The 20,937-nt window shown below is 45.1% G+C and overlaps 1 protein-coding gene across 5 annotated transcripts in view; it reads right to left on the reverse strand.

The window, feature by feature from the left end:
- The window catches only part of DIS3L (DIS3 like exosome 3'-5' exoribonuclease), a 43,701-nt gene that overhangs the window by 11,287 nt on the left and 11,477 nt on the right, over positions 1-20,937 (reverse strand). For all 5 annotated transcript variants that reach the window (XR_014176394.1, XM_081965208.1, XM_081965206.1 and 2 more), the window contains exons 3-11: positions 15,193-15,321; positions 13,505-13,640; positions 10,776-10,952; positions 6,859-6,937; positions 6,072-6,251; positions 5,283-5,452; positions 5,006-5,167; positions 3,604-3,851; positions 1,170-1,262 (exon numbers count right to left, since the gene is read on the reverse strand). Coding sequence is in view for 4 of the 5 variants with exons in the window: in XM_081965208.1 (XP_081821334.1) it covers positions 1,170-1,262; positions 3,604-3,851; positions 5,006-5,167; positions 5,283-5,452; positions 6,072-6,251; positions 6,859-6,937; positions 10,776-10,952; positions 13,505-13,640; positions 15,193-15,321 (1,374 nt within the window). In the remaining variant the exon portion in view is untranslated. The remainder of the gene's footprint in view (positions 1-1,169; positions 1,263-3,603; positions 3,852-5,005; positions 5,168-5,282; positions 5,453-6,071; positions 6,252-6,858; positions 6,938-10,775; positions 10,953-13,504; positions 13,641-15,192; positions 15,322-20,937) is intronic.

Raw genomic sequence — 20,937 nt, forward strand, 5'->3', positions numbered from 1 at the left:
TTCTCTCTCTCTCTCTCTATCCCTCTAACTATCTACCTACCTACTCTCTCTCCCTCTCTCCCTATCTACTGTATTTCTCTCTCTCTCCCCCTCTATCTACCTATGTACCTACCTACTCTCTCTCTCTCTCCCTAACTATCTACTGTGTTTCTCTCTCTCTCTCTATCCTCTAACTATCTATCTATCTATCTATCTATCTATCTATCTATCTATCTATCTATCTATCTATCTATCTATCTATCTATCTACCTACTCTCTCTCCCTATCTACTGTGTTTCTCTCTCTTTCTCCCTCTCTCTACCTACCTATGTACCTACCTACCTACTCTCTCTCTCCCTATCTACTGTATTTCTCTCTCTTTTTTCTCTCTCTCTATCCCTCTACCTACCAACCTACCTACTCTCTCTCTCTTCCTACCTATTGTATTTCTCTATCTCTATTTCTCTCTCTCTCTCCCACCTACCTACTGTATTTCTCTCTCTTTCTCTCCCTCTCTCTCCCTCTATCTACCTATCTACTTTTAAAAAATTGCCTCTTCAAAATCTTGGTGCATCTTAAACTCCGAAAAAATACGGTATTTTGTTTTTGGCTACAAAACCCCAGCTATCTCTATTCCCCCCTCCCTATCTCTCAGCTCCAATGTTGCAACGCTGAAGCCTCAAAAGGGCCTCGGTCAGGTCAGCTTCAGGGTTGGCCCAATGTTTTGTACAATAATAACAACAACACAGAAAAAAAGTTTACAAGTATTCTATGTCATTTAAAGCAATCACTTCACACTTCCAGGCTCTACTTTGGTGGAAGGATGGAATTTTGAACGTGCTTACTTCTGTAATCTTATAATGAAGACAGAGCTCGTATGCCTCTCGTGCTTTTTGTCAGTAGTAGCAAAGCTAATAGGCTTGGACCTCATATGAAGGATGACTCCAACCAAGTACAGTTTTTTCATACTGGAAAACCATTTGTTTACTGCAGTGGGAGAGCCCAGTCATGCACTTGGCAAGAAAAGGCAGCTTGCATTTTCTTCATTAAAAGGCGGCAAGTCTTTATATTTAGAATCATAGTTCCTACCAGAGTTAGTGTTGGTGAAAAGGTGTACTAAAGGGGGGAGGGAGGGGGGGAGCTTAGCTTAACTTCTCCAACACAAGGAGCTAGTAAGGCTTAAAACTCACCTGTCCACGTTCCCAAGAAGAGAGCATAAATTGGCACTCAAGACGGCAGGCAACATGTCATAACGACGGTCAGCTAAGTAGTAAGTAGTAGCCCTAAGAAATCGGGAGCAAAGCAAAAGTACTCAGTGGTTTTTCTCTCACTCCATTTAAAAGTTGATAATATACAATTTGGGTTGCTTTATTTACCATCCCTTCCGCCTGTTTTAACATCACCTTATTTTCTCTTTGTTTCTCCCTCCCTCCCTTCTCTACTTTCTTTCTTCCTCCTCTCTTTCCCCTTCCTCCTTCTTCCCTTACCTCTCCCCTACTCCTATTCTTCCTCTTCCCCTTCCTACCCTCTCTCCTTCTCTTTCTCTCCCTTCCACCCTCCTCTCCTTACCTCTTCCTTCCTTCCCTCCTCTTTCTTGCTCCTCTCCTCCTCTCTCCCTTTCTTTTTCTATTGTTATAGGTGTCTCTTTCAAATCTCAGTTTACGTTTTCTTGGGATGGTATTTCCGCAAACCCAAATATAGTATCATTTTCTCACTGCACATTTTGAAGCTTTAAAAAAGATTAGATACACCTTATAGCACCATGATCTTTTTAAGCTTTTGAGTCAGTCTTGACTCCTGGACAGCTTGCTTGGTAACATATTTGGATGTGTTCAGGCTTTTAATTACGGAAATAATTTTATCTAGACAAGAGGTGTAGGTTTCATGTGGCATTTGGATTAATGATAACATGTTAATCTTTGTTGAGAGTCGTTCTGGTGTTGTGGCTAAGGCCTTGGGCCAGATACCAGCACACCCTGAGTTGTAGCCTTTTCTGGTGCCCAAAAGCCAGCTGGGTGACTTTGGGCCAGTCACTCTCTCTCTCTGCTTCCCTAGGAAGCAGCCAATGGCAAACCATTCTCAAAATCTTGCCCAAAAAAACCCTGTAAGGACCTGTTCAGGAGACAAGAGTGACTCAAAGGCACACACATTCATTAAATGAACTTGTTCTGACCTAGTTCCAGGAGTGAAACCCAGCAGGTTCTGACAGGTTCTGGAGAACCAGTAGCGGAAATTTTGAGTAGTCTGGAGAACCAGCAAATGCCACCTCTGGCTGGCCCCAGAGTGAAGTGGGAATGGAGATTTTGCAGTATCCTTCCCCTGCCACGCCCACCAAGCCACACCCACAGAACCGGTAGTAAAAAAAAATTGAATTTCACCACTGCCCAGTTCCCAAACATGATAAGCCCTTTGTAGTTAATGAAACGCCCCCTTTATTAGGAGTGCCAGCCGCTGCCACCCTCTCACAGCAAGCGACAAAGTCTCAGAGTCCTGTGGAAAGTGACGCTTAATCTCTTTCCCCCTGAACTAGCCCAACACACCAGGAGTCTCTCTTTTTCTCTTCCCACACTTCCAGAGGAAGTCCTGGAAGGTGCACTCACTTTCTTCCAGCAGCACACACACACACACACACTCATACATGCTCAGAAGGCGCTGCAGATTCCAAGAAGAATTTTGATAATTTTCAGACAGGATTTGGAAGTGCAGTCTATCAGTGGCACTTCTATTCATCTCCACCCTCTGCCTTTTATCCCCAGAGCTCGGGTGAGGCTTTGCTAGCAGCAGTGGCTCTTCCATCCCAAGAACCGGCCCCTAGATTTCCACTGCTCTCCTCTCCTCTGCCTTCTACGCATCCACACATCAGGCATTGAACCCAGCTGTTCCTCCTCTTCCTCATTAGCCACCTCTAGACCTGGGGTGTGTGACTGAGGGCTGATGGACGGCCCAGGTTCTGCCTCTGCCTCTCTCTCTCTCTCTCTCTGACAGCTCCCTTTCCTCTTTCCCCTCGGAGCTCTCAGGTTACCTGGATGCTGGCTCTGACACCCATGCCTCCTCCTCCGATTCGGCTGCTGGAGGGGACAGCGGCCAACAGGCCACAATAGAACTGTTGTAGGTCGAGGACTAGCAGTAGTTTCTTCAGTTACTCTTGGTGTCAGGCCTGCAGCCGGTTCCTTTTGGGATCTTTGGCCTGCCACACTAATATTCTATTCTACTATGCTGTTTCATTAGTGGGGAATTGGGAGGGGGAATAGTAAGGAGTAGAATGTGATGTTGTCAAAATAAAACTCCTTTCTAGAAAGCCAAGGTCATCCTTTGTCTTTGCACCTCTGCACCTGAGTGGAACTGGATGGGTGGAACCGCCAGCATGGCAGTGGGAGATTGGACTATGTGATGGACTTGTATGTGTGTGTGTGTGGGGGGGGGGCAAGATCTGGAACTTTCAACTGGGTGGGGAAAACAGGGAAGCTTTCAGATTCAGGTTTTCCCAGATGTGCCAACATGACTCTCTTAATAAATTGGAACTTTGAGCAATACTTTGCCCCGGACTCTGATTTAATTTTGGATTCTGTTTGGAACCCTGACACTTGGCAGATTTCCCTTGTTGTTAAACCGAAAAAGGCCTACCTTGCTTTGGCCTCCATATCGGTGTAAGAATTGGCTGCCACAAAATGAGTTACATCAGCAATGTGGACGCCCAGTTCCAGGTTGCCGTTGGGAAGGAGCCTGATGGAGAGGGCATCGTCCACATCTTCGCAGCCTTTCGGGTCAATGCTGAAGACCAAATGGGTCTCTCTCAGATCAAGGCGTTTCTGCTGCTCCTCTGCACTTACTTGCCATGGCTTCTCCTGGATGAGAGTGGGCATCTCACACATCTACAGGAACCAAGAGTGGGACAAGGAGAACGCTGCGTTATAAACTGAACACTGGTATAATGGAGCTCAGGGATTCTCCACCTGTGGTCCATGGACCCCTGGCAGGACACAATGTCACAGAGGGTCTACGAAGCCTTGAAGTAATGTTATGATTTACCATATTTTTTGGAGTATAAGATGCTTTGAAGTATAAGACGCACCTAGCTTTTGGGGAGGAAAAAAAGGGGAAAAAATCTGCTTCTGTCTCCCAGCAATTTGCCTCCTTGCAGCAAACAGCAGAGACAATATACACTGTTCGTAGTGTTCCATTTCAGACTATACTTGTACAGATGCTGTTAAAATTGATGTGGGTTTCTGGAAGTATACGTTATTCTCTGCTATTTAAAAGAAGATACAATAGCCTCTGGGCCTCTTCAGATCAAGCATTTATTTTAAAAAGCTTCTTCATTTTATTAAGTTGTCTAGAACAATAATAAACATTCTATAGGCATTTATAGTTATTGACTTACCTCCTTGCAGCAAACAGTAAACAGCCTGATTAGCACAAGAAAAAAAATCTGCCTCTGCCTCCAAGCAATTTGCCTCCTGGAGCAAACAGCAAGTTGCACTTTCAATTTCAGCAGGACCTCCCCTTTAATTTTTAAATTTAATTTAATTTTTAAATTTAATTTAATTTTTAAATTTAATTTAATTTTTAAATTTAATTTAATTTTTAAATTTAATTTAATTTTTAAATTTAATTTAATTTTTAAATTTAATTTAATTTTTAAATTTAATTTAATTTTTAAATTTAATTTAATTTTTAAATTTAATTTAATTTTTAAATTTAATTTAATTTTTAAATTTAATTTAATTTTTAAATTTAATTTAATTTTTAAATTTAATTTAATTTTTTAATTTAATTTAATTTTTTAATTTAATTTAATTTTTTAATTTAATTTAATTTTTTAATTTAATTTAATTTTTTAATTTAAAATGACCATGTCTCGTCTTAGGACAGCACTGGTTCTTCGGCTTTGAAACGGAGATGAGCACTGCCCCCTAGAGTCGGGAACGACTAGCACATATGTGCGAGGGGAACATTCACCCTTACTCTAATCTAATCGAATTTAATTTAATTTAACCAAAGAACAACAAGAACAACAAAAGCTTACCTGTGCCTCAGAGAAAGGACTAACCGAAACGGTATTCTCCACCAGAATTGTTTGTATTTCTCCTTCGAGGTCGCCTATCCGGCCTACAACCCGCACAAAGTGTCCGTTGGGGTACAGCGAGGTGGAGTCCCAAGAATCTATACACACGACAACCCGGAAATCCTGGCGCGAAACCACATCAGAGGTGTCAGAAGAACAGAAAATATCTTCTCTCTCTCTCTCTCACACACACACAGATGGACTCTGAGGGAACGTTGAAGGCCAAACAGCCGCTCACCTGCAAGGCCTCGGCCTGCTGAGTGCTTATTCGGATTTTGGGGATCCTGTAATCCCACGGGGTCACAAGAACCTTCTGGGCGTTTTTGCTGTGCAACTGATTCTCTTCCCTGGATGGGAAAGTGACCACGTACTCACGCCAGTTCTTCTGTAGGATGCCCACCACTTTGCCTGGAAGGGCAATCAAGGCCAATGATCAGATTAACAGAGTTGGAAGGGACCCTGTAGGTCATCTAGTCCAACCCCCAACCCCCCCCCCAAAAAAAGCAGGAGACCCTACACCATTTCTAACAGATGGCAGTCCAGTCTCTTCTTGAAAGCTTCCAGGGATGAAGCTCCCACAACTTCTGGTGGCAATTTCTGTTCCGTTGGTTGATTGTTCTCACTGTCAGAAAAGTTTCCCTTATTTCCAAGTTGAATCTCTCCTTGGTCAGTTTCCATCCATTGCTTCTTGTGCCTTTGAAAATAGTTTGACCCCCTCCTCTCTGTGGCAGCCCCTCAAATATTGGAAGATGCTATCCTGTCTCCCCTGGTCCTTCTCTTCCCTAGACTAGCCATGCCCAGTTCCTGGTAACCGTTCTTTGTATGTTTTAGCCTCCAGACCCCTAATCTTCCTGATTGCTCTTTCAGAATGCACTCAATTAAGCACCATATCAGAACCCATCCCAGTCTTACACCCCCCCAATATCCTCTCCCCAAAGACCTGCCTTACACCTGATAATAAAACAGAAGTATAAATTGGGCTGGGAGCTGATCCAAATACGAGACTGGTTTCTTCTTGGACACGTACCGGTGGGCATGGGTTCACCATAAACCTCCCCAGGGGTTTTCTCTTCGCCCTCATTCTCTCCGAGGGCAGCTGTCCGCCTTTTCCACTCCTTCTGAGGCAATAATTCCACGGCCACCACATCCCCATGGATCGCCCTATTCCGGGCTTTTGTGCCGTAAATGAGAACATCTGTCTTGAGATCTGGGTACCAAGAAAGGAAAATACGGATCAAGAGAACGAGGATCTCCAGCGTTAGAGAGGAGAGGAAAAAAAGAGAGAGGAGATTTTCAATCTGATTCAGTTTGTTAATTAAGGATATTCATGGATAAGAGAGATGATCCATTCAATAACGAATAATTAATTAAAGTGGAACGATATTATTTTAAAAAATCAAATATGCAAAAAAAGGCCTCATTTTCACATAACTGTTAAGATATGGCTTGTCATTAAAAAAAAAACTGCCCAACATTGCAGGATATTTATCTTGCGAATTGTTACCCAAATCCAATCCATTCCTGTTCCAAGTATCCTCAATAGCTTTGGGGAACCCATCCCCCAAATGACCCTGAGGTTCAACTGAACCCACCACAGGGGCAAAGGCCCCAAAAATGTAGAAACAGCATTCTCAAAAGCAGATCCCACCCATTCAGCCAGGCTTTCTTTCAGGCAGGGACCGAGATATAAATTAATAATATTGAACTGAATTGAATTTTAAATTAATTTAAATTGCCTCAAGTGTACATTGCATAGGAAGGCAAAACCAGACTTGGCCTGCGAGCCAAACGGAGGATGCTGAATTCGTCCTCACCTTTTTCCTTGTTGCTAGCGCCTTGAAATCGCATGAATGCCTCTACTTGGGCTCTGTGCTTATTCACATTCAAGACCCCCTACAAAAAAGAACAATGAAATCACAGAGTTGGAAGGAACCTCGGAGGTTTTCTAGTCCAACCCCTTGTTCATGGCAAGAGACCATATACCAGTCATGGCGAACCTTTTCGGCAATGGGTGCCCAAAAGGGATGTTGAGCAAGCACACGCAGCACCGAGTCCCGAAAAGGAAGCATTTTGAGTGTGCTCTCATCTGGGCCGCAACCAGGGAGAGGAGCTGCCCAGGAGGCATGCCTGCTCCCAAAAATGAACTTCTGGTTTGGGGTGCGTGCATGTGCGCCGGCCAGCAAATCTTTTGGTTACTGCTGCGCATGCGTCAATCAGCTGGCCGGTGTACATGCTCACGCTGGAAAACAGAAGACCAGCTCTTCCAGTTTTTGGCACTGCCGCATGCACTAAAGCCGGCTGATCATCGCGGAAGAGGAACAGGCAATGCCGTGCGTACCAGGTGACATGGCTCCATGCGCCATTTTGGGCACGTGTGCCATAGGTTCTCCATCACGGCCATATACCATCCCATTAAAATGGCTATCCAATCTCTTCTTGAAAGCCTCCAGTGATGGAGCACCCACAACCTCTGGAGGCAAGTTGTTCCACTGGTTGGTTGTTCTAACTGTCAGGAAGTTTCCCCTCAGTTCTAAATTGCTTCTGTCCTTGATTAGCTTCCACCCATTGCTTCTTGTTCTACTCTCAGGTGCCTTGGAGAATAGTTTGACTCCCTCTTCTTTCTGGCAACCCCTGAGATATTGGAAGACTGCTATCATGTCTCCCCTAGTCCTTCTTTCTATTAAACTAGACACACCCAGTTCCTGCAACCGTTCTTCCTATGTTTTAGTCTCCAGTCCCCTAATCATCTTTGTTGCTCTTCTCTGCACTCTTTCTAGAGTCTCCACATCTTTTTTACACCGTGGCGACCAAAACTGGATGCCGTATTCCAAGTGTGGCCTTACCAAGGCCTTATAAAGTGGTATTAACACTTCACGTGATCTTGATTCTATCCGTCTGTTAATGTAACTTAGGATTGATTGCATCGGTGTTTTTTTTAAAATATTTTTTAAATTGTGGAGCAGTTTCAGAATCATGCATGGCGAAGCCTTGGTTTATTTCAGTTCCCTGATTATATACTGTAAAGGGAGGTTTTTCTCAATTATATTGATAAGAGCATCTCTGTGGTATCAGAGTATTAGGAAGTGAGCTAAAATCCTCAGTCGTGGTTTAAGATAAGCAAAGAATTGAACCGTGAAGGGCTTTGGAAATACCTAGTATAAAGATTGCTTCAGGATTCAAATTACCAAAGAGAGCCATCCACAGGATGGAAATGAATGGCAGCCCATATTTATTTTTGTTTGTCCTGGATATTCTTTGTTTGATTTGCTGGCTGACATTCTTTTAAGTGCTGCCTGGAGGAATGCTGAGAATTTTTACCAGCCGAATGGTTTAGGTATCCTAAAATGCCCATTTGTATTCGTGCACGAGATAATAAGTACTTTAAAAATAAAGTCACATGCAGCAAAGCAAAGTTGATGAGAAAGGATGAGGAACGCAAGGAGGGGATGATTCCTTACTCAAGTATTTTTAATATAGGTAGTCCTCCGGGACCAGGATTTCAACTGCTAAGCAAGGCAGTTGCTGGGTCAGTTGCATCTGATTTTATGACCTTTTTGACATGGTTGCTAAGTGTATCACTGCAGTTGTTAAGCGAATCACATAAGTTGTTAAGCAAACCCAGCTTTCCCCATTAAACGTGCTTGTGGGAAGCCGGCTGGGGGATTCTGGGAATTGAAACCTACAGGTTTGAAAAGTTTCCAAGGTTGGGAAATTCTGATCTAGGTGAATGCAATACAAATAGTCTTCGACTTACAACTGCAATTGAGCCCAATGTTGCTGTCGTTAAGGGAAGCATTTGTTAAGTGAGCTTTGCACCATTTTACGACCTTTCTTTCCACAGCTGTTAAGTGAATCCCTGAAGTTAGTAAGATGGTTGTTAAGTGAATCTGGCTTCTTCCCCATTGACTTTGCTCATGAGAAGGTCGCCAAAGGGGATCACGTGTCCTAAGCACACGCCAGTTGCCAAATGTCTGAATTTTGATCACGTGAAAAATGGTCAGAAGTCACTTTTTCCTCCAATCCTGTTGCAACTTCAAATGGTCACTAAATGAACGGTTGTAAGTCGAGGCAACCTGTACCTTTAATTTTCCCTACAACTTCAACCCGGAGAGGCAGCCTGGATGAGACACCGACTGACACTAAAAGTCAATGAGTTTTCATGGCGGGACAAGATTTGAACCTGAGCCTCTGCTGCTCTTAATTCAACCCCTTAAGCAGCGAACCACATGGGCTCTGCCTATGGCAGGGGTGTCCAAACTTGGGAACTTTAAGACTTGTGGACTTCAACTCCCAGAATTCCCCAGCCAGCCATGGGAGTTGAAGTCCACAAGTCTTAAAGTTTCCAAGTTTGGACACCCCTGGTCTATGGAGATTCTCAGCCATCCAAGTCCCGGTTGTCCCAAAGGGGCTTTTTTCAAGAGGCAACTGGACTTTCTTGTTTTTTCCTTTTGAAGACGTTTCGCTTCTCATCCAGGAAGCTTCTTCAGCTCTGACTGGACAAGTCCAGTTGTCTCTTGAAAAAAAACACACCCTTGGGACTCACTGGCTCATGCTGCAGATATTATACCCATCTTGCGGCTTAATCAGTCTAACTGGCCTCTTTTCTATTAGCTTCCCCCCGTTCTATGAAGACTCGCTTGTGGCAAACGCCATCAGCCAAGCCATGTTATTTATTTTATCTGGCCAGCTGTGCTCCGTTTATTACAGACGCTTCACTATGTCATTCTCAGAGTCATAAACGGCTAATTTGCATTACTACTTGTCAGGCCATTTTTAATTTATCTAAAATAAATTGCTGCTAAACACTCCAGATTTTCGTTTTGTGGATTTTGGGCTTTTTTCCCTACCAATTCCGTAATTCTACAAAGGCCAGCATAGACATAGCTGCAAGATTCTGGGCCCTTTTATTTTACCTACAGAGACAATAACCATTTTATATTATTGAGGGAAAAGAGCAAGAGAGATGGAACACATAGGAAGGGCTGCTATTTTCAGGAATTTCCCATACCCGTTTTGACGTATCTCCGACCCTCTAACATTTTCACCATTATTTCCAGAAAAAAAAAAAAACCCTGCATAGAACTATTATAAGAGCATAGCTCGTGGCTTATTATTCTGTACAGGCCTGCCTCTTTTGTTATTTACAGCGGACTCTTAGCAAAATCGACCCACTTGGCCAGATTGCCTGATCTGGTCTACAAATTTAAAAGGAAGATGCTTGGAGGTTTAAAGTAAGCTCATTGTCAGATCCGTGAATCTGCCATTCTTCAGGGGAAGAGGCTCCCCTGATGCATTGTGCATCTTTAGTGTAAAGTAAAATGTAAACTTTGTATACTTTTATACTTTATTGCTCTCTCTCCTATGTATCCTGCATCCTGTAACCATTGATTTATAATGCTTTAGCCTGGTGCTTTCTCTTCAGACCTGCGGATTGGCTGAATCCAGACTGGGCTGTTGGGAGGGGTTTCTAATTCCTTTTATTCTAACTGCATGGCCTGAGGACCCTCAGAGCCTGCTTTGATTTCGCCCTGCTATCACTCCTGTTCAACAAAAGGTTCCTTTTGAAATGCTAAGTTTCAAGAGTCTTTACTTTCTCAAATGAGGAGGGGGAGAGGCTGGGCCTTAACACTCACACTGAAGAGGCTCTGTTGTCGAGCTACTTTGAGGTCAGAAATACTGATAATTTCCTCTCTGATCTTTCCGCTTTCCGTGCGTGCATTGCAAGCCTCACCTGGATGTAGTGTCCTGATTTGATCCCAGCTTCCAGGGTCTCTGTAGGGAGATGCTCAGGATATTCCTTCCCACTGTTTTCATGGCTTTCGCTTTCCCGTTCACGCCGCGACTGGAGGATGGAATCCAAAAGCTCTTGAGCGGCTTTTAAATCGGGCCAGAAGTTGTCCAAATAATTCTGTGTGCACAGACAGCAAAAAAAGAAGTTGCAGGCCCGTTGTCCCGCTACCCACCGATTTCCTTCACGAATTGCAAGATTGAAGTCAGCTCTGCAAGACGGGCCAGTCAAGAAACATACCCCCAAGAAGTAGTTCTACTTTACACTGAGATTACATTAACAGAATCTTACCAGTCTCAATGTATATCTCTCCTCCCCTCCCCTTTACACCCAGGAAATTAGGGAGGGTCCTTTCTGAGCTGTTTGCCATGCCCATGTTGCTTATAGAGCCTCTGCGGCCTCTTATCCAACCACTCTCTCGCCTGCAGCTCTTCCTCCCGCCTCCAAGGCCATTCCCACATACCATTACGAGGCCTGGGGAAGACCAGTTATTAGCACTTCCAGTGACTGAAAGGAGGGGAGCAAGACGTCCATTACTTTTCTGCAGGGAGTTTAGATGCACAGCGCACAGGACAACACTTCAGAGGAGCTGGGCGCACGTCCACATGGTGTGCTACCCAACACCTCACCACCATCATACATACAGCAAGAGTCCCGCAGATATTTATTCAAGACCCGCAAACAGTTGGCGGAAAACACCCCCGTTGCGCAGGTCCGGATTTTGAGCACAGTACGAGAGTCACTGGGTAACCGAGTCCAATGGGCGCACATGAAGTCCAGGAAAGCTGTTCACAAGTCAAACGAGGCAGGATACACACAAGGCATGGAACTGGGCACGCTGCTCCAACAGCATTCAAGCCCTCAGTATGGGGTTAAGTAGGTGATGCCATGCAATCCTTCATGAGAGGCCAAGTTGCCTCCACATGAGTAGCCTAGCTTACAAGTCTTGTGCCTGCCTCCTTGCTGGTCTACGTGTCTTTCGATCAGGAGGAGGTGTGGACGTCACCTCCTCCTCATTGCTAAAAGGCAGCAGCTGCTCCGAGTCCTAGCCTGAGGGCATCTCTGCAAAGAGGGCATCTTGATTCTCAGCTAGCCTGGAATTGATGGGCTACGGGTACCTTAAACAAGGTAGGGGACTTGCAGCTGATAGGAAGGCTGTCAGGCCTGCAGCCATCTTTTCTATTGGACCTCAGGCCTGCCACACTTTCTATTATTCTACTATGCACTTTCTATGGTGGGGAAAATGAGAGCGGGGATTGCACGGAGTTAAGATGATATGTAGCCATAACAACATTCTTTCTAGAAAGCCAAGGTCATCCTTTGTCTCTGCACCTGACTGGATCTGGATGGGTGGAACTGCCAGCATGGCAGTGGGAGACTGGACCATGGGATGGACTTGTGGGTGTGGGGGCAAGATCTTGAACTTTCAACTGGGTGGGGAAATCCGGGAAGCTTTCAGATTTGGGTTTTCCCAGATGTGCCAACATGGCTCTCTTCATAAATTGGAACTTTGAGCAATACTTTGCCTTGGAACCTGATTTACTTTTGGACGCTATTTGGCACCCTGACAAAGGTAAGGTGGTGAAGAGCACAAAATTCATTTCTGAAAGGCAGCAAATGCCTCTTTGCCCTCAAATGGGGTTGTGGATCTTCTCAATATCAGGAGTGACTCCAAATTGGGCCAATAGGTACTTTATTTTAAAAAAAAAATCCTCCCTCCGGTTCTAAAAGGACAAATCCGGATCCCTCTTCATGGATTTGAAAAGAAAGAACCTGAAAGTCTATTACGGGTAGTCCTCAACTTACGACCATAAGGGAGTCTGCCCCTCATGGCTGTGATGCTTGTAAATGGGTTGGTCACATGACTTTTAACAACTTTTTTTTTTTGCAACAGTTGTTAAGCAAACACCACTATTGTTAGTGAACCAGTGATTGCCAAAACGTGGAAGTGCCAGTTTTAAGCAAAACTGGTATATGAATGTGTGTTGTCGCTGGGGTAGGGGAAGTTGGGGAGGGGGCAGGCATTATTATTTTATTATTTTCTTTTTTATTGTTTTTCTTTTATATTGTGTTTTTATATCCTTGTAAGCCACCTTGAGTCGCCATGTGTGAGTAGGCTGTAATATACATTTTCTAAATAAATTAAATAAATCATCTTCATGTGTGTGTGTGTTGAGCAATTTCAACCAAACATGGTACACAGATGACTTTCTCTTTGGAAAAAAAAATACTGTGGGGGTAAGACACCCCTAACACCTCTTGAGGTGTGTGTTCTGTTGATAGAGCCTGTTGTGCCTTAAAATGGCTTCTACTGTACAGCGAGTGGAATTGCCATGGTAACTGCTTAACAGTACTCCACAAGGGGGCTCCCTCTGGTAAGGGGGAAAATCCATCATTAGAAATTACATCTGGTCCAGACATTTCCCCCTTATAAATAAATAACCGGGCAACGCCAGCTTATCAACTAGTAAATGAATAAAAACATGATCATGTGAACAAAGGATGCTTCAAATGGTCTTAAATATGACTGCGATGCCGGGCACCCATGTTCAATCAGTTGTTGTCAGGAGCAACCATCAGAATCCAGGTCCTAAGTAGCCCCAAAGTAGTTTAAGCGACCGGTTGTAAGCCGAGGACTACCTGTACACAAAAGAACAGCACAAAAGCCTTACCTTGAACGAGATCACAAAGACGCCTTCCGTTTCACTGCCAAACAGTTGCACGGCCTCTTCATCCTCTGTTACCATGACGATGGGCATCTGGCCCGAGAAGTGATTATAGTACCATACAGAGGCGTTGTAAATACTCCTAGGAGAATCAGCGTCACATTTATCTTTGGATGTCATGTTCCATCTTCTCGTTTCATTCTGATCCCTCAGTTTGTACCACTTAATGTCTGCCGTTTGAAAACATGCCACAACTCTCTATGTCTATGCCAGAGATGTCAAACTCAAGGCCCAGGGGCCAGATCCAGCTCGCGGGGTACTTAGATCTAGTCCACGAGGCCACCCTGGAAGCAGCAAAAGGACTGGCCCATGGTCCTTCTGCCAGGGAAAACGGGTTCCCAACCTCTGTTTTCGGCTGCCGTGGCCTCCTGCAACCCTCAGACAGTGAAAATGGAGCTCAGGAGGGCCGCGTGACTTTGCTGTAATACTTGATTGATTAGGCCAGGGGTGTCCAAACTTGGCAACTTTAAGACTTGTGGACTTCAACTCAGCTCTGCTGGCTTCAGCTCTGCTGGCTGGGGAATTCTGGGAGTTGAAGTCCACAAGTCTTAAAGTTGCCAAGTTTGGACACCCCTGGATTAGGCCTTATCAGAATATATTTTATCGGAATATAAAATAGGGAACAGGGAAAATAAGATCATAGGTGAAAAATAGAGCAAGAGCATATAAATGCAAGACGATGCACATCTTATTTCGGTGTCACCCCAAACAGATCCAAGCAGTCTCAATTGTGCTGCTTTGTTCGCATACGTTTGCCACGATACAAGTAGTCCTCGACTTACAACAGTTCCATTTAGTGACCGTTCAAAAGTTACAAAAGTTACAAATTGAAAAAAGGGAACGATGACCGTTTTTCACACTTACGACCGTTGCAGCATCCCCACAGTCACGTGATTTACATTCGGATGCTTGACCACTGACTCACATTTATGACGGTTGCCGTGTCCAGGGATCACGTGATCCCCTTTTGCGACCTTCTGACGAGCAAAGTCCGTGGGGAAGCCAGATTCACTCAACATCCGGGTTAACTCATTTAACAACCGCAGTGACTCACTTAGCAAATGTGGCAAGAAAAATGGAAATATGGGACCAAACTCACTTTACAAATGTCTCACCTAGCAACGTAAACTCTGGGCCGTAAGAAGGGATGGGCTGCTACGAAATGCCCAGGACTTGGGAGAACCCATAGCTAACGTAATGACCGGTTTAGAGAACCTCCAAATCCCACCCGTGGCTGGCCTCGCCCACCCCACCCTCCCAGGAGTCTCCATGCGGACCGTTTTGGATGCGAGGTAATGCGCGGAGGCTCAGGGACGGTGAAAAACGGGCCTCCCAGAAGGCCTCCAGAGCCCGGGGGAGGCTGTTTTCTCCCTCCCAGAGGCTCAAGGAAAGCCAGGGAAGGCGAAAACAACCCCCCCCCCCGCCATGGTCCAGGAGGCCAACTAGGCCACGCCCACCATGGCCATGCCAACCCAGCAACCAGAGAACCTCTTGCTAAAATTTTTGAAGCCCACCCCTGGCCGTAAGTCAAGGACTCCCAAGACAATGATCATCCCCCAGGCCACGCCAGGTCTGATGACCACGAAGGTGTCACCGCTGAGCCAAGGTTGCCCTGCGTTATGTTGAGCACCTACCTGGTCTGCCATTTCTCCAGCGATTCTCCCCGCTCTCGTGGCAAATAAGAAAGCAGCTGGAATTCATTTAAAAATATAATGCAGTCGCGACGGGCATCCCTCACTAAATTCCGCAGTTTATTGTAGTGCCTGTAGACGAAGCAGGAGACAAGAGGCGGTTTGAGAGGGAGAACAACTTCATTATTTAAGACACGAAAGAGCCGTCCCTCATATTTAGACTTTCCTGCTCAAATCATTTGCAGCCTCCTTCTGCTGCCAGGAAATCTGGATAGATGTACACACAGACCTTCGGATAATACGTTATGTTAAACTGCGCTAAGAACCGCACTGGCACAGAGAGTTTTTTTATTTTAGAAACAACGTAGTATTTTGAAATTATTGAACAGCTACATCAAAGGAATTGTGTAATGTGACAAGGTGCCCTGAATGTGCTTTCTTCTGTGCTGTTTCATTTTTGCCTTTCATCGGATGGCAGTGATTTATCGGAGGGCATCAACCACTTCAGTGAGGAGCAGGTGGCTGGCCAGGTGTTGTCCTACGGCGTTTTCACCGGCCACCCCACCTGTCCCTGCCTGGGCATCCCTTCCCCTGCCCTCCTCTGCCTGCCAACAAGAATGCCAGCGCCTCCTTCCGCCTGCCAGTCTGTGAGGTCAATGGAAGGGCTGTTTCTGCCAGCCAGGGCTGCACCTGAGCACATTTTAAAAGGGTTTGACCAAGTCTGCTTAATGCAATGAGCCACTCAGAGTCATGTACAGGTAGTCCTCGACTTTAGTGACCGCTTGAAGTTACGACGCCACTGAAATACGTGACTTTGGCTCAGTGGCTGAATCTGTCGCTCAGAAAGGTCAGCAGTTCGAATCCCTAGTACAGGTCTCCTACGTGCGCAGGGGGTTGGACTAGATGACCTCCAAGGTCCCTTCCAACTCTGTTACTGTTAACTGACTTATTGACCGTGTTTCACAGCAACCCCATGGCCATGCGATCAAAATTCAGACGCATCTATGATGGTCACAGTGTCCCTGGGTCAGGCGATCCCTTTTTGCCACCTTCTGACAAGGAAAGTCAGTGGGGAAGCCCGATTTTCACTTAACGACCATGTTACTAACTTAACTGCAAGGATTCCCTTAACAAATGTGGCAAGGAAGGTCGTAACATGGGCCAAACCTCACTTAAGAAATGTCTCACTTAGCAACAGAAATTTGGGGCATAATGATGGTTGTACTGTATTTTTTGGAGTATAAGACGCACCCTTTCCCCCCAAAAAAGAGGGTGAAAATCTGGGTGCGTCTTATACACTGAATACAGCATTTTCGGCCTCCTGAAACCCCGCCCCCTTTACAAAAATGGAGGTGCAGAGGGTTTGGGAGGCCTGCAAAGTGCTCCTGGGGGCCAGGGAGGGCAAAAATGAATGAAAAACTGGCTGTTTTTGCTTGTTTTCCCCCCCCCAGCCCCCAGGAGCACTCTACAAGCCTCCTAAAGGCTATGCATGCCCCCCCTTTTTTTTTGCAAAAAAAAATGAGGCATGCAGAGGGTTTGGGAGGCCCGCAGAGTGCAAAAACCTTTTTCAAAAATTTACCTCTTCTCAAAATCATGGTGCGCCTTACACTCCGGTGCGTTTTATAGTCCGAAAAATACGGTAAGTCAAAGACTACCTGTAGTTGTAAACGGGCAGTCGTATAAAGGAAATGAAATCAATTTAAATCCAACCATATCATCAGTAAATGAAGGAGCAGCCATATTTGCTTGCCAACAAAAGCACCAGAGAGGTTTCTGGGCCAGCCTTCCTTTATTGGGGCTTCCCTTCGAGAGGCGGAGGGTCCTTTTGAGAATCCCGGGGTTGCTCTGCGTATTTGGAGGGTGTCTGGAGAGCTGCCCTAACCTACGTGAACATATTCACCTGTTGAGTACCAGTTGGAAACTTAACAATTCTGAATTATAGAACTATGATAGAATAATAGGATAAGATAAAGACTGAGACAAAGACAGATAAAGATTAAGATAAGATACCTTCACTGTTTTCTATTTTTCTCTCTGGAGAAAAATATTGTGGGGGTAAGATGCCCCCAACACCCTTCGGGGTATGTGTCCTTTTAAGATGCAGCCTGTTGTGCCGTAAAACAGCTTCTACTGTACAGCACAGTGCATTTGCTATGATAAAGGTTTCACAGTACTCCACAAGGGGGCTCCCTCTGTTAAGGGGGAAAATCCAACATTATAAATTATGTTTCCCCCTTATAAATAAATACCTGGGCAATGCCAGATTATTGGCTAGTATCTAAATAAAAGAGCATTGCATTCCAAACCTTAAAAATCCAAACTATGCATAAATATTTATGTGAATAAGGTGTCAGTCAAAAATAATTCATTTAAGCCACTGAAACATGCCATCACACCCATGTCTTCCAAGTTTAGTGAGGACTATTTGACCCCATCTGTCAGACTATGGGGAGGTTGCACGGGGAGGCAAATGGCATATTGTGTGTAAGGAATGAAATAGATTAATAATAAGTACATTTCACAGGCATAAGATGGAATCATTTTCACAATTCAGGGAAGGTCCACCAGTAAAATAAAAAACGTACCAGTGGCAGAAAGATTTTAAACATTTTTATTAACTTGCTGTATTATGACTTTGGATTAAAATCCTCTAGTACCTCTGAAATATATTCATAGATAATGATGCTATAATTAATGTCAGCTAGAACAAAAACATCCCTGATTAACCTTTCAGGTCTCAAGGGTATTTAGAGCACGGATGTATTCATATAATCGCCAAGGCAGATTATTAACCTTTGCAATCGGTTATTTTTTTAAAAAAAGAGAGACTCCAGTATACTTTTTAAGCGTTTGATTCTGTATATCTTGGCCTTTCCAATGCCACGGTAAATCTGAAATAAATCTGCAAACTAAAGAATATGTGATTTTAAGCATGTCTATTAATTTGCAAGGCAGATTAAATATGGCAGGGCCCGCAAATCTTCATTTTTAAATTTTTATTAACAGTATGTTGTGGCTGGATGGATTGATGCCTGCATGTATCACAGATTGCAAATAAATGGGGGTATTTTAGCTTATGGATCTAGGTGTGAAAACACAAACATCCATCAATTCTCGGTGAAAACTGGAATGTCAGAAGATGTTGGATTTATATTCTACCTTTCTCCAGCAGCTCAAGGCTACACACACATATCTTCTGCTTCCCCCATTCCTTTCCATCACCGCAACCACCTGGTCAGGTAGGTTGGGCTGAGAAACAGCACCTGGCCCCAAGTCACCCAACCAATTTTTGTGGCTGATGGCAAAGCTGAACCTGGATTACTCTAGCCACTATTCCAACACCTTCACCCCGCTTGGCTCTTGGTGGAAAAGCAGAGTGGAAACAATCCAGAACATAGAATAATAGGGTTGGAAGGGACCTTGGAGGTTTTCTATTCCAATCCCTGCTCAAGCTGGAGATCCCATACCATTCCAGACAAATGGCTGCCCAAAAACCTCCAGTAATGGAGCACACACAACTTCCAGAGGCAAGCTGTTCAGACTGACAGATTAACCAAGTTGGAAGGGACCTTGGAGGTCATCCAGTCCAACCACCCGCCCAAGCAGGAGACCCTATGTACCATTTCTGACAGATGGCAGTCCAGTTTCTCCTTGAAAGCTTCCAGTGATGAAGCTCCCACAACTTCTGAATGCAACTTCTGTTCCATGGGTTGATTGTTCTCACTGTCAGAAAGTTCCTTCTTATTTCCAGGTTGAATCTCCTTTTAATGATCTTCTACCCATTACGGTATTTTTCGGAGTATAAGACGCACCCAGGTTTTGAAGAAGCATTTTTTTTAAAAAAAGTAGGTAGGTAGATAGAGGGATAGAGAGGGAGAGGAAGAGATGGAAATACAGTAGGTAGGTAGGGAAAGAGAGAGAGTAGTTAGGTAGGTAGGTAGATAAAGGGATAGAGAGAGAGAGAGAGAGAAATAGAGAGAGAGAGAAATACAGTAGATAGGTAGGGGGAGAGAGTGTGTGTAGATAGGTAGGTAGGTAGAGGGAGAGAGAGAGAGAAACAGAGAAAGAGAAATACAGTAGATAGGTAGGGGGAGAGAGAGAGAGTAGTTAGGTAGGTAGAGGGATAGAGAGAGAGAGAGAGAGAAAAAAAACGGCCCATTTTTCATTCATTTCTGCCCTCCCCAGCCCCCAGGAGTTCTCTGAAAGCCTCCTAAAGGCTCTGCATGGCCATTTTGATGAAGGGGGCAGGGATTCGGGAGGCAAAACAATGCTGTATTCAGTGTATAAGATGCACCCAGATTTTCAGCCCCTTTTTAGAGGAAAAAGGTGTGTCTTATACTCTGAAAAATACGGTACTTCTTTTCTTGCCCTCTGGTGCTTTGGAGAATAGGTTGACCCCGTCTGCTCTGTGACAGCCCTTCGAGTACTGTGAAACAGCTATCTCCTCCCCCTAATCCTTCTCTTCATTAGACTAGATATACCCAGTTCCCTTAACGCAGTGTTTCTCAACCTTGGACCACCTGAAGATACGTGGACTTCAACTCCAAGAATTCCCAGCTGGCCGGGGGATTCTGGGAGTTGACGTCCACGCATCTTCAGGTGACCAAGGTTGGGAAACACTGCCTTAACGGTTCATATGTTTTAGCCTCCAGTCTCTTTGTCATCTTCGTTCTTCTTCTCTGCACTCTTTCTAGGGCAGTGATGGCAAACCTTTTTTGGCTGCCGTGCCAAAAGCGGGGGGAGCCTAGGGGGGGTCGTGCGCAGGAGTGCCACACCCATAATGCTATGCGCGCCTGCCCCCCGCGTGCACACATGCACACAATCAGCAAATACTCCCCGCCGCTTTTGCCGCAGTTTTTTCATCTTCCCCAGGCTCCAGAGGCTTTCTAGGAGCCTGGGGGGGGGGGACAGCCTCCCTCCCCCCTGGACGCCCTCCAGAGGCCTCAGGAGCTTCCCTAAAGCCTCCAGGGGGCAAAAATTGGACCTACAGGGAACCTGGAAGTTCGGGAATGGTGACTTCCCGTTTGCTCGTAGGGCTGTTTTTCGCCCTCAGGAGCCTTCAGGGAAGCCTCCTGAAGGTCCCTGAAGGCTCTGGAGGTTGAAAAGTGGCCCTACGGACAAACCAGAAGTCACCTTTCCTGAACTTCCACATTCCCCGTAGGGCCGATTTTCGACCTTCGGAGACTTCAGGGGCCTTCAGGAGGCTTTCCTGAAGGTGAAAAACGGCCCTACGAGCAAACCGGAAGTATGTTTCTGAATTTCCGGTTTGCCCGTAGGGGAAGCCTCCGGAGGGCGAAAAACGGCCTCAAAGCAAGGCCTAAGTCAAAAGAAGGCCTCGCGTGCCCTGACAAATGGCTCTGCGGGCCATAGGTTTGCCATCATGGTTCTAGGGTCTCAACATTTTTGTGTGTATCATAGTGACCAGAATTGAACACAGGACAGCGCTCGACTTACAACAGTTCATTTAGTGACCATTCAAAGTTACAACGGCACTGAAAAAAGATGCATGACCATTTTTCACACTTATTACCGTTACAGCCTCCCCATGATGATCAAAATTCAAATGCTTAGCAACTGACTCCCATTTATGACAGGTTGCAGGGTCCTGGGGTCACCTGATCCCCCTTTGCGACTTTCCGACAAGCAAAGTCGAAGGGGAAGACAGATTCACTTAACGACCATGTTATTAGCTTCCGTGATTCACTTAACAAATGAGGCAAGAAAAGTCGTAAAATGGAGCAAAACTCA

The sequence above is a fragment of the Natrix helvetica genome (assembly GCF_964273705.1).
Source record: "Natrix helvetica genome assembly, chromosome: 12".
Classification (NCBI taxonomy): domain Eukaryota; kingdom Metazoa; phylum Chordata; class Lepidosauria; order Squamata; family Natricidae; genus Natrix; species Natrix helvetica.